Here is a 14,837-nt window from a genome sequence, read left to right on the forward strand (position 1 = left end):
AGATGATTCTTCTAGTGGATATGAAAGCTCAGATGTGATGGCAGTTTGCTCTAATGAAGTCAAGGATGGGTGGATTCTTGACTCTGGTTGTTCTTTTCACATGACACTAGTAAAATCATATTTCATAGTGCTAAAGCTTGAAAATCTTGGTGAGGTAAAACTTGGTGATGACAATCCCTGTCAGATTGTTGGGATAGGCACAGTTTCTTTCAGATTGAAGGATGGTAGAGAAATTGATGTGCATGATGTCATGTCAGGTATATACCTAGTCTTAAGAAAAGTCTTATGTCCTTAGGTACTTTTGAAAAGAATGGGTGTCAAATAGGTCTTAAGGATGGAAAAGCCAAGGTTGTAAAAGGTGCTGTAGTAGTTTTGACTGGTTTTAGGCTGGGAAACAATACTTACCAGTTAGATGGTGAAGTAGTGCAGGGTAATGTATTGCAGTGTCCAAATTAGATAATGCAATATTATTGCATAGAAGGTTTGGACATCTAAGTGAACAAGGTCTGGTTGAACTTAGAAAGCAACAAATCATTGATGATTTCAGAATAGATGATATTGGATTCTGTGAAACATGTGTTCTTGGTAAAAAGAAAAGGGTCCAGTTTAAGAAGGGTAAACATGTCACTAGAGGGATCTTAGATTATGTACACTCTGATTTGTGGGGTCCTTCTAAGGTTGATACTCTAGGTGGTGCTAGGTATTTTCTGTCCATAATTGATGATTTTTCCAGAAGGATTTGGGTATATGTGTTAAGGAACAAGAGTGATGCATTTACCAAGTTTAAAGATTGAAAAACCTTGGTAGAAAACCAAACAGATAGGAAAATTAAGAGGCTGAGGACAGATATGGTTTGGAATTATGTAATAGTGAATTTGACAAATTGTGTAAAGATGTGGGTATTGGGAGACACCTAACTATAACTATTCCTGGTACTCCTCAGCAAAATGGCCTTGCTAAGAGGATGAATAGGACTTTGTTAGAAAGGGTTAGGTGTATGAGGTTGAGCTCAGGTATGCCAAAGTGTTTTTGGGGTGAGTTAGTTACAACTGCAGCCTATTTGGTTAACAGATCGCCTTCAAGGGCTATTGAAATGAAGACTCCCATGGAGATGTGGACAGGGGAAAAGCCAGACTGTAGTCACTTAAGAGTAGTAGGGTCTCTGGATTATGCTCATATAAGTCAGGACAAACTGGATCCTAGAGCACAAAAGTGCATATTCTTAGGCTACCCTGAAGGAGTAAAGGGATATAGGTTGTGGAGGGTTGATAATGGCAGTCCAAAAGTGATTTTGAGCAGGAATGTAGAGTTCAATGAAAATGTGTTTTATAGAGATGTGGTTGGGTCTAGTGGAAATATAGATCCTAAGTTTAATTCTGTTCCTAAGAGTATACAAGTTGAGGTGGAGTCTAGTACACAGGATGAAGAAACTAATACTTTAGATACAAGGACATATTTGGAAACTTTAGAAGAATCCTTTAGTTATAACTTGGCTAGAGACAGAACCAGAAGAAATATTGTCAAATCTCTAAGGTTTAGAGTTGGAGAAGATGTATCTGCTGTGGCATTTAGCACTGCTTAACAAGAAAACATTTATGAACCTTTGACCTTTAATGAAGCAGTTAACTCAAAAGAAAAAGATAAGTGGTTAGAGGCCATGAAGGAGGAGATGGCTTCATTAAAGAAGAACCAAACTTGGGAATTAGTTGACAAGCCCAAGGATCATAAATTGGTTACTTGTAAATGGATCTACAAATTAAAAGATGGTGTGCTTGGTGATAGTGGTCCAAGGTTTAAGGCAATGTTGGTTGCAAAAGGCTTCATACAAAGGGCTGGTATAGACTATGATGAGATATTCTCACCAGTTGTGAAGCATACCTCAATAAGGGTAGTTTTGTCAATTGTTGCAGCTTTTGATTATGAGCTTGAACAATTAGATGTCAAAACTGCTTTCTTGCATGGTTTTTTGGATGAAACTATATATATGGCTCAACCATTGGGATTCATTGAAAAAGGTAAAGAGGATAAGGTGTGTTTGCTAAAAAGATCCTTATATGGATTGAAGCAGTCTCCTAGACAATGGTATAGGAGGTTTGATTATTTTATGATTACTCATGGTTTTTCAAGGAGCTCCTATGATAGTTGTGTTTACTATAGGGAATGGAGCAGTGGGAAGTTCATCTATCTTTTGTTATATGTAGATGACATGTTATTGGCTTGTCAAAGTAAGGCTGAGATAGATGAAACTAAGAGATTGATGATGTTGGAATTTGAAATGAAAGATCTTGGTGAAGTTAAGAAGATCTTAGGTATGGAGATAAGTAGAGACATAAGTGAGACTGACTCAGTCAAGTTATACAGAGAAGATCTTGAAGGCATATGGTATGAATAGCCCAACTATAAAGGTTGTATCTACTCCCATTGCAGCTCATTTCAAATTGTCATTACAAGACTCACCAAAGACAAAAGAAGAAATCAGGTACATGGATAAGATACCTTATGCAAATTTTGTTGGGAGTCTTATGTATCTTATGGTGTGCACCAGACCAGATCTAGGTTATGCTGTCAGTTTGGTAAGTAGATATTTAGCAGTTCCGGGTAAGAGTCATTGGGAGGCTGTTAATGGATTTTAAGGTACTTGAAAGGTACTAAGGGGCATGGTTTAGTTTTTGGGAAAGAGGTGGGGGAGAGTCAGAGTCAAATATAAGGTTTTGTTGACTCTGACTATGCTAAAGACCTTGACAAAGGTAGGTCAATAACCGGGTATGTGTTTAAAGTTATAGGTAATACAATTAGTTGAAAAGCTCAGCTACAAAGAGTGGTAGCTTTATCAACAACTGAGGCTGAGTATATGGCATTGACTGAAGCAGTGAAAGAGGCTCTTTGGCTCAAGAGGATGATTTTTGAGCTAGGGGTAAATTTGTCCAAAACTATTATATTTTGTGACAATCAAGGGGCATTGCAGTTGTCAAAGAATAGTGTGTTTCATGAGCGTACAAAACACATTAATGTGAGATTACACTTTATCAGAGAAGTGATAAGTTTAAAGGAAGTTGAAGTCTTGAATATTAGTTCAAGTGACAATCTTGCAGATTTTTTGACTAAGTCATTACCGGGTACAAAGTTTGATGATTGTGTTGTTGGATTAAACACTGCAGTTACTCTAAAATTACAATTAGAACAACAATTCAAATGTATCTAAAATAATTATGGTTAAATTACTAAAGTGATGCTCCATTCTATATGATATATTAACTGTTATTTTTTTGTTATTATTTTTTTCACACATAGCTACTCACTTATCACATAAAACATATTTTTCAGTATAAAATTACAAGGGTAAAACAAGTCAGCCCACGAGCCTACTAAGTCAACCAGACCACTTTAGTTAAACGTGTTCACGGTTTGACTTGAAACGAACCTGAACCCATTTAGACTGTTCTAGGTTCATGACGTGCTTTCATGTCATGTAATAACTGGATTCACACCTCTAAACAAAGGTGTAAGTCTAAGAATGGGTGACCTTGTTCAACATGTTTCGTCGACAGAATATCATCTACTTAGTCTCATCACAGACGAGGCATGCATAACAAACCAAACACCAAGTACGCACCAAGCTAGTTTTCGAAAGAAAAAAAAAGATTGTAACATAAGTTTTCAAAAACAAACTCATACAAATCGCCACATCACATTTCAAACTTTTCCCAAACCCTTATTTTCTTCTACAACAACAAACTTTCATAAACCCCATTAAAAATATTAAATGTGTGTATATATATTATATTTATGTGTGTATGTGAGAGAGAAAGAGAATGGATGCCACCTCATCTAGTCCTTTGCAAGTTTGTAGAGACAAACTTGTTTTCATGGACTTTACTTTACAACAAGGAGGTTTGTGTCCTTCAAGTTTGTCTATTGCCACCTAGATCCAGACCTAGGAAACCGAGCCCTGTTGTGGATGCACTAATAGTTTCAAGCAAGCCCCAAAGAGCTTGGTTCCAGCAATAAGTGTGTTTCTAATACAGTACCAAGGGTTTGCTTGTAGTCAAACCGATACATCTTTGTTTATCTTTCGTCATGGTTCTTGTTTTTTTGTACTTGCTAGTATGTGTGGATGATAATACACTCACCAGCAAACACGACCATCCATGCGACGAGTCATTGATCCTTTGCAAAAACAATATTCACCACTAAAGATCTTGGTAAGTTGAGTTATTTCTCAGGTTTTGAGGTATCCTACACAGATGATGGTTTGTTTATTAATCTAACCAATTAAGTTTTACACTAGGTAAAAAAAAAGAATATATGCCTCTAAATTTCTTTCTAGATCTACCACTACCAATGACTTTTACCAACTGTATTGTACGGAGTTTCATAGATGGATTACCAAAGGATTTTAAATACATGCAAATCGAGTTCTCTTTGTTAACCAATAATATATATTTGATATTATTGGAACATATTGTGTAAATATATTTTTGTATTTCATCTCTAACTAACTAACTAACTAACTGATAAATACAAAAATATATTTACACAATATGTTCCAATAATATCAAATATATATTATCGGTTAACACTTTTAACCGATTGATATTTAAAAATTAAACAACTAATCTGTAACTTGCGGAATTATGTGGGTAATTATCGAAAGGTTATTCCTTCAATAATTTTCCATTGGTGATATTCATTTGTTTAGCAGTGAATTGCGGTATTTAGTAGTGAATTGCAAAATGAAATATCAAAGGAAAACGTAAAACTTGGATGAAAGGAGACTTTTATTTATTGTGTGTGATCATTGATCAATAAAACATACAAAATACTTGTTTTGTGACTTTATAATATATTATCAACCTCACATCTCCATTTTATTAACTGGCACTAGAGCAAACAGTCCTTATAATCCCTTGAGTACCAGTAAGAGGAGTAATTTCACTCATCTTAACCATGGCCGCGGCAAAATCAGCATCAAACATTGAAGGATTGTCAACGTACTCGTTAACGATGCTATCAGTTGAGTCTCCATTAAAGAGGACCTGGTCTGATGTAAGAAGACCCCTACTACTTTGTAGGTTCCTGAAGTAGTTGTTGTCGAATGTATTTGGTGTCACTAAATCAAGTGGTTCCAAGTTTCCGTCGCCAGTAGGTGCAGTCGGTGGGCAGTTTGCCTGAAGGGAGCTACGAAAAGCAGCATCTATGTTCGAAGTATTGTCGTATATCCTGTCCCTAAACCGTATACATCTTGCCTGCCCGATCGTGTGAGACCCTACAAGACAACAATTATTGTACATGTTTCATTATTGTGGAAATAGAAATGTTACTTGTGTCAAATGTCCTCGTGCTTAAACCCTTGTGGCAACTGTTTATAACACACTAGAAAATAGATCATTTTTCTACGAAAATTTTCAAAGACCAACAGACATCCGACCGAAAAAAAAACAAGTTTTTTCACAGTAATGCGACAAAATAGTAACAATACGATTTGTCTGGCAATCATTATAGTTATAAATTTAATATACGGAGTAACTATTTTGTTGGGAAACTTTATAAATATAACTATTTAAGGTTTTTTTTGAAACGACGACTTTCTTTTTGTGTTAGGCCAGCACCCCCTAAATTTAGAGAGCCCAATTGCTCAACACTGGCTTTAGAGTTTGGTTTGGATGTTCCCCGAAAAAACATAGCACTGGCTGCCACTTGACAATTGTTGTGTCACACAAGAGTATAACTCTCTGATGTGATATCCAGTGTTATTAATTATGTTATTGTCATTATTAAAAAAATTAATATAAAAATATATTCAACTAAGTCAAATAAATAATTATAATATTCCGTCGTAAATTAAAATCGTCCAACTTTGAGCCTTTGATAATGACTAAAATGATTTGCAACAAAATTTAGTGATAATATTGCAACCGAATATCTTTGCATCAATTTTGTGACCAACCATTATTGCCATGCGTACTTTATTTAATTTTCAACAACTTAAAGTTACAAACCTGATAACGCAACCATTTCTCTTGTGCTGAGTCCCTTATTATCAAAGTTACTTATAAGTTGCCCTAAATTAAAATTCCCTCTTGGAAGCTCATTGGCGGCAGCAGTCGCGTCTGAACCCGTAGAATCTCTTCTTCCAAGTCTTACTGTCCATGACGGACCGTTAACCTACATAATGTAATCGAACATGTAGTTATAGAAAAAACATCTGAATGGAACCATTCAGATGTAAACATCTGATTCATTCAGACTTCAGACTGTTTGGTTCCAAACAGAAAAAATATCTGAATGGTTAAAATTATGTCTGAATCATTCAGACTTATTGTTGTTGCTGAACGGGACAGAGACTCATTCAGATCTGAATGAACCAAACAACCCCTTATATTATACATGTAATTGTTTTAGTTTTGTTAATACCGCTACAGAAGCATCACGAGCTGCAACAGCCAGTATATCTGCACACGAAACAACTCCAGGACATACACCCTCAATTGCTGTTTTAACATCATCGATTACATTATAGCCCAACACACCAACGTTCGCTGCCGATTCCCTCTCACTACCAGTACCTGATAATAAAAGTGATGCATCACAACCCTGCAAAATTAACTATATTAAGTAAAGTGCATGGTTATATCTATATTACCAAAAACATATAATTAAAGATAATAACCTGAACGAAACAGTCGTGAAAAAGAAGGCGAATGAGCAAGGCTGCATTGCGAGGATTATCTGAAACCGCGGAACTAACAGAAGTCTGAATGGTTGAAAGAGCATTAGGACATGTGGTATCATAAAAGGTGGTTGACAATTGAGCTTTGCATGGCATGAAGTGATTCAGTGATATAAGTAAAATGAATATAGAAACCAAAGTAGTTCTAATGGACTTATAATAACCCATATTCTTAAAAGAGAAATGAAGCTTAAGCCTCTTGCTTTTTAAGGATATGTAGCTTAACTTGAGTTAAGAAGGTTGTCATGCACTGATATATATACACACACGCAATGCACACATGCAATAATTTATTAATAATAATAATAATAATAATAATAATAATAATAATAATAATAAAAAAACAAGAGCATCAGGCGCTGCAAGTCGCCCCACCACACACACAAATCGCCCATTTGTCGTCCGGGAGCGGTGTTCTCGCCCCAACTCCCCTTTGTTGCTCACCACTACACACACCCTAATAAAAAAAATTAATAAATATGGATATGTGTCATTTGTAGATTCATTTATAACCTAAATTTCCTGCTCAAAATTTTATTCTATTTTTAGTGAAAACATATTAGTCCGTGTAATCAAAACATATCAATAAATTTTTTAATTAAATAACTAATTAACTAAATTATAGGGATTAAAAATATGTGGGTATTTATGTTAATATTATATAATGAAAATATCTATATATTTAGTGAAACCATATCTACATTTGTTTATTAAAACAATATATATACAATTTTGTGTGAAGGAGATGAATGTGATAAAATCCAATAAACGGATTTATAGGTCTAAAATGATAAAGGCAAGAAGAAATTATGAATGAATATCAATTTTATTCTCGCATGTTTATTCAACCTTCATGGATCTATAAAATTTTCATCCTTCTCTTTCGATACCGCAAAACAAAGACGTGTTTATTTATATTTTATATATGATTTTCCTTTTTATGTTATTCATAATGAAGCATCTTTTCATCTTTTGTTAGAATCCGCTATTCTATTAAAAAAATATAATTCCAACTTATAAAATCAATACGTGAATCTTTTCGTAGTTACGAAAAAATTGCATGAGAAGAATCTTTTCGTATTTTCATGAATATTCTATTTAAAAATATAATTTGAACTTATAAGCCTATTTAATTTGATCAACTACATATTTCTTTTATTAAATTTAATTAATTTGTATAGTTTAATTTTATTTATTTTAAAATATCATACATCACACAGGTTTTAAAACTAGTTAATTTACATGTACATACGTAAAAAAAACAAAAAATTATCACATCATTTGAAACTTGGCGCCATAAGAGCATCACCAATAGCGGGGTTTTTGTATGCCGTGTTTGTGTGTACACATGGCAATGAGCCCACCAAAAATACATTCTCTTTCTTTCTCCTCTCTCCTCAATCTCATCTCACAAATCAAGTTATTAGGCTCAACGTATTGGGCGACAAAGAAGGGCGAAAAAGGGCGAAATGGGGCGACAAAGGAGGCGACAAGGGCGGGGGCGGGAGGAATATATCGCCTGGTCATGTTTGTTTTTAATATTATCATATTTGTATGTGTGTGGGTGATATATATACATATATATATAAGGGTTCAAATAAGAATAAAGAGTTTCATAGGAATGGTAAGAACCAACGAAATTTTGACATTTGGCGTTACAAATGATGATGGAAGAAGAATTCTAGGAAACTATGTCGGTTATAATGATGAAAGAGTAATTCTATGAAACTATGTCGGTTATTGGTAATTTTAAATATCAACCATTGATTAGCATGATCCAATGGCTATGATTTATTCCTAGTCTTCCTAGAAAACTATGTATTTTTAGGATAACCCTCCCCTATATATATATATATATATTAGGCTACAACACTATTATACCCTTAAAACAAAAACTCACTATTTGCTGACTGGGCGTCACATAACGTAAAACGTCTCATTTTGTAGCCCCTCCATTATACATAGCCTTAGAAATTCTTATGAAAGAATCTTACCTCTACTTCTCTCCTCTGTTTCATCATCTCTCTCTTTTTTTCTTCAAATCTCCTACTGAATATGGTGTAAGTGTGACCAAATTGTCCACTTCACCGTACATAATTGGTCATTTTTTTTTACTTTTTAAGATATTATTTTATTTGTTTTTTTTTCTATTAGCAGAACTTTTCTTAGTTTTTGTTTATGATTTGGTGTTAACACCGCCAATTCCAGTCAAACTCATGCCAGTCGGCAGCCACAACCCGTTTGCTTGTTAACGTACGTTTCCATAACGCGTGGTTTTTTGTGTCGTTATTTTTTAAATATGTTAATTTATTTTGATGTGAATATATCTTTCGATATCGTAAGCCGATGCCGGAAGAATTCACGTCAATTTACCACCCCGACATGCGATTTTGTTTATTATGTAATGTTGAAAACGTCGATTCGTTAAAAATTCTCATCAATCTGCTGTCGTAATGCGCATATTTTTTTTGCCATGAGTTTTTTATATATGTTAATTTGTTTTATTTGGGTGTTGAAGAATTTATTTTTTTCGTTTACTTTCGGTTTGGCAACCCAATACCAAAAGAATGCGTGTTCGTTCACCACGACCACACGTGAATTTTTTAAACTAGTTAATATTTTGAATTTTTTCATTAACAAATTTATTAGTTTTTTGGGTTTAATCCGGAACCGTAACGAACTTAGCGTCGAATCACACATGTTTTCCAACCAACTATATATCGTTCTAAATATATTTATTAATCATAAGTTACACAAGTGTCAACACAATTAGCCTGACACAACATGCCATGTATATTATCAAATTGAACTTTAATTAATTAAGAATCACTTAACAATTTAGATTCCTTACCTTTTTATATAGTTCTTTAGTTTAGGAAAGTCAACAAAATAGCCCCTATTCAACAAATTTTTTTAAAGAAAATAGTCGTCGAATTTTTTGAATTAGCAAAATAATGTTAGACTTTTTGCTCATGCGTCAATTCTTCATCTTGTGCGCTAACCCCAATACCTCCTATGAAGGGGTATGCATCCGCCTTAACATCGAGCGGGGCGGGTCAACCCACAAGATATAGACAAGATGCTTGAAATCAGGATGTCATGAAGACACAAAGCCAAAACCTATGCGCAAGCGCATGAAACATCTGCGCGTGGCGCATATCACATATGCACACAACACACACATTTAGTGTGAGAATAAAGAGAAGACCTTGCGCATCCCCGGTATAGGCGCATAAAGGCCGCGCATAAGCGACACACAACAAATGAGACAATAGTCTAATCCAAATCAGGATAAGGACAACCATGATTGTACTCATCAGACAACCTTCTAGAAGGTATCTTTTAAGGAATAAAGAATGTGCTGATGTTGACAGCTGCCAATGAAGGGTGGACAACTCAGCAAAGCCCATGTGCCACCGCGTGATGACGTAGCACGTCACCTCCTGCGCCGTCTCTTCATTTCAATACAAAAGTACACCTAGCTCTAGTTCTCTTCTTGTCCCATATTGCACATCACATGGCCTCATGCGCCGTTATTTTCATTCATCTTTGCCATTATTCTACCTACGCCGAAAGGACGTACATTTCTGGTTAAATAATAACTTAGCAAATTCCATGACTATTTTGATAGCTTCTTTATTTTAGTTAGAATGACTATTCTCATAATGTTCCCTTATTTTCAACTTATGTATTACATGCAAAATTGTTGAACAAGTCTTAGGAGACAAAGCATGTGCAGTTTGACTCATAATGCTTGATTAGTAATCAAAAGGTGGAAATATCTATACAAGAAGAAAAGTATTCGCACGTAGCAAGAACAATAAAGTCCATTTATTGCATAAATTTGAATAAATCATGTTTTTATCTCATAACATTGATTTTGGCCTACAATCAACTTGTAACTTGCAACTGATAATCACTTTCAATAACTGACTTTTACAAGTTACGACAATATAACTATGTATATATTACATCAAATCAAATCATATGTTACACATAGCCAACGGCTGCCGATGTTGAACATAGTAAGTGGCTGTGTTAATCTTGAGACTGTTCTTTTGTCCCATGCATACAAATGAAAAGATTTTGCTCAAGTGATCATTTAAATCTGATTGTGATTTGCGACCATACGAAATAAATAATTATTGAATTAGTTATCCGTAATCTTTGAAAATTGGGGATTCAATTATTAGACAAATTTTCAAATCCTTACTAAAATCAATGAAATATATTTTATTTATGCATGTTTTTATATATATTAATTGTTTTGTGATAAGGGGTGTCTACTGGAAGCTACACGTGGTACCCGAGCCATTTCTTTTCGTATAGTGTGTGCAACACTAGAATTTCGAATACAATCTTTTTTAAAGATTCAACCCATTGGTTTTATAAAAAGAAGCTACTTGTAAAAGTTTTTGGAAAAACGTTGTAGAATAATTATCAAGTTTTTTTCCAACTAAATTACTAATATTTGTTTTTTTCTTTTAAGCCACTTAACTTTACACATGTCTCGACTGAAAGTTGAGTAATATAAATAAAAAAAGGTTTAAATAAGTTAATTAAACAAATTTGAAATTTGACTATTACCCTTAATTTTTTATATATCTCAAATGACTAATTAGTTGAGATGCATTTAATATGCACTGTTATATGATTTAATATAAACATAGTATATATTTGTATTTCATAAGGAATTGAGTTATGAGAATATTTAGGGGTGGACAGAAAATCGAATGAACTGAATTAAAACTGAATTAATTAAAAAATCGAACTAAAATATTAACCGACGATTAAATTTTTGTTTTTTTTAGAAAACCGAATTTTCGGTTTCGATTTGGTTTGGTTACCCATTTAAAAAAAACAAACAAACCGAATAAATCGATGCTGGTAAAGATTATGAGGATGATGAAGATTGAGACTAAACTTTGAAGATGAATGAAAATTGTGACTAAACTTTTCGTGTTTTTTTTTTATTTTAAAAATTTTGTTTAATTTTAAACCATACTACTCTAGCAACTTTGTATTCGTATGGTTTCACGTAACACGAGACTATTTTTTTTAATTCAATATGTATGTGGTACTCTATAAATCTAATATGTTCTTACAAACTTAAAATCATCATTTTCATTAAAATTATTTTGCAACGTCTACACATAATTGAAAAAGAAACAACTATATCCGAACAAAAATTGAAAATAATTAAAAAAACCGATAACCGACCGATTTGCATATTCAAACAACCGATGACTTTGGTTTCGGTTTCGTTTTCACCTAATCGGTCATTTACCAATTTACAAAATGAAACAATTACCTTTCGTTTCTATTTTATTGAGCATTATGATATTTGTACTAAGACATGACAACATAACTGCCATTTTCTAGTAGTACCACATCAACTAGTAAAATTTTTGAGCTAATTCATATTGATGTTTGGGGGCCTTATCACACAGTTATCTACAATGGTTTTAGATATTTTTTTTAACCATAGTGGATGTTTATAGCAAAACCACATGGACACATTAGCTTTCAACTAAGAGCAATGTCTTTCCCATACTTCAGTCTTTCATTGTAATGGTTAGCAACCAATTTGGCACAAATGTGAAATGCATCAGATATGATAATGCCTTTGAACTAGGGTCTGGATTAATCCAATGTGTTTTTTTGTTGAGTAAAGGGATTATTCATGAGACCATTTGTGTGGTAGTTCCTCAATCGAACGGTATTGTTGAAAGAAAACATAAACCTTTGAGTGAAACCTCGAGAGCTCTTATGTTCCAATCTAAGCTTCCTGTTCAGTTTTGGGGTAATTGTGTTTTAACTGCAACACATTTAATCAAACGGTTTTCCACCGAAATTCTTAACAATAAAACCCCTTATGAGGTTTTAACAGGATAAGTTCCTTCTTATGATCACATGAAATCTTTTGGTTGTCTTGCTTATACTTCCACATTGACTCATAGAAGAGACATATTCAAACCAAGGGATGTGCCTTGTGTTTTTCTGGGATATCCTGTTAGTAAAAAGGCTTACAGATTATATGATCTTGACACAAACAAGGTTACCATATCAAGAGACGTTTTCTTTGAAGCTTTATTTCCTTCGATAACTAAATCCAAAGAATCTTCATTTCCCATCTATTGACCTCATCAATCAATTTCTTTGATGATCCTTTGTCTACTTTTTCTACTCCTCCTATTGATCATGTTCCTAATTTTCCATATTCTGATGTTCCTAATCCTTCTTCTTCTTCTTCTTCTTCTTCTTCTGATTCTCTTCCTAATAATCAACTTGTTCGAAGATCTTCGAGAACTTATGTTCTGCCCTCATACTTACATAACTATGTTTGTAATAACTCTGAATCTTCTCATCATTGTTTCCATGATGTCACTAATTCTTGTTCCTCTCCTATCACTTGATCTTCTTCTCATCTTTTTCCTTTCAGTCAGTCTCTCACACAAGCAATTTATGATTTACATGAGCCTACTTCATATAAGGAAGCTGCTGGCATTCTTGAATGGCAAGCTGAGTTTCAAGCTCTTTAAAATACTCATAATTGGGTTGTTGTTGATCATCCTCCGGGAAAGAAAGCTATTAAATACAAATGGGTGTTTAAAGTTAAACACAAAGCAGATGGAACGGTTGAGCATTGTAAAGCAAGATTGGTGGTGTGAGGTGATACTCAAAAATAGCGAATTGATTATAATGAGATTTTTTTCTCATGTTATCAAGATGGCCACCATTCGAAGCCTTGTAGCTGTTGCTACAAAACAAAGTTGGCCTCTTTACCAGCTTGATGTTAATAATGCTTTTCTTTATGGGAATTTAGATGAGGATATCTATATGCTACCACCACATGGTATGCAGCTTTCTGATAAACATGTGCTTAAACTTCATAAATCCTTATGTGGTTTGAAACATGCTTCTCGACAATGGTATGGGAAGTTGTCTTCCGCTTTAAATTCAAGGGGGTATGTGGGTTCTCAGAATGATTATTCTCTGTTTTCAAAGTCTATGGGATCATCAGTGGTTTATGTCACTGTATATGTCGATGACATTTTAATTACTGGGAATAATTTGGAGGAGATCAATAAACTCAAGACTTTCCTGGATTCTTCTTTCAAAATCAAAGTTATGGGAAATCTCAATTATTTTTTGGGACTGGAGGTTCTTACACTACAAAAAGTGTTAACATGTGTCTAACACAAGTTTTTTAAGGACATACTTTTTCGAATTTGATACTTCTAATATTTCTGTCACCAACTCTCTATTGCCTCATCATCTACAACTTAATGCTTATGAGGGACTTGCTTGATGAACCTTTACGATACAAGAAACTTGTTGGGAAACTTAGTTACCTTACTCACACAAGACCTAATATTGCTTTTGCTGTTCAATTTTTGAGTCATTTCATGCAAGACCCGAGAATGTCTTATTGGAATGCAACGCTTCACACACTTTCATATGTCAAAGGAACTTTATCTCAAGGATTATTCTTCAATAACAAACCTTCCTTTGCTTTACAGGCATTTTGTGATTCGGATTGGGTAGCTTGTCCTAATACTCATCGATTGATTAGTGGTTTTTATGTCTCACTTGGGGGCTCTGCGATTTCTTGGAAATTTAAGAAGCAACCTACCGTTTCTTTGAGCTTTGCTGAAGCCGAGTGTCGATCTCTTTGACGTGTAACTGCTGAACTTTCATGGTTGACAAGACTTCTCTCGGAGTTCAATGTTCCTAACATTACTCCTGTCACACTCAAATGCGACAGTCAGGCTGCTATATATATAGCCAAAAATCATGTCTTTCATGAGCAGACTAAGCATATTTAAATCGATTGTCATTTTGTTGGCGAGAAGTTACAAGAGAGTTTCGTGACTTTGGTGCATATGAACACGAAAGATCAGCTTGCTGACAATTTTACAAAGAGCTTACTAGGGCCTCACTTTCACGAGATTTTATGCAAGTTCGGGGTTTTCTCAACCTCTAAATTGAGGGGGGGGGGGGGTGTAAGCGTATATGTGTTATACGCTGCCCATCACACATATACACCCAACTTATACGTTGCAATACATATACGCCCATCACACATATACGCCCAACTTATACG

General features: G+C 34.3%; 1 protein-coding gene across 1 annotated transcript; it reads right to left on the minus strand.

The window, feature by feature from the left end:
• Nucleotides 1-4,779: 4,779 nt before the first annotated feature.
• Nucleotides 4,780-6,968, minus strand: LOC143545765 (basic peroxidase-like). Its single transcript, XM_077037588.1, has 4 exons — nucleotides 6,671-6,968; nucleotides 6,415-6,594; nucleotides 6,000-6,165; nucleotides 4,780-5,266 (listed from the first exon to the last, which is right to left on the minus strand). The coding sequence occupies exons 1-4, from the start codon at nucleotides 6,896-6,898 to the stop codon at nucleotides 4,872-4,874; spliced, it is 969 nt and encodes a 322-aa protein (XP_076893703.1). The 5' UTR covers nucleotides 6,899-6,968; the 3' UTR covers nucleotides 4,780-4,871.
• Between the last annotated feature and the right edge of the window lie 7,869 nt (nucleotides 6,969-14,837).

The sequence above is a fragment of the Bidens hawaiensis genome, unplaced genomic scaffold (assembly GCF_021521415.1).
Source record: "Bidens hawaiensis isolate Kalapana, Puna unplaced genomic scaffold, B.hawaiensis_p1.1 tig00014036_1, whole genome shotgun sequence".
Lineage (NCBI taxonomy): Eukaryota > Viridiplantae > Streptophyta > Magnoliopsida > Asterales > Asteraceae > Bidens > Bidens hawaiensis.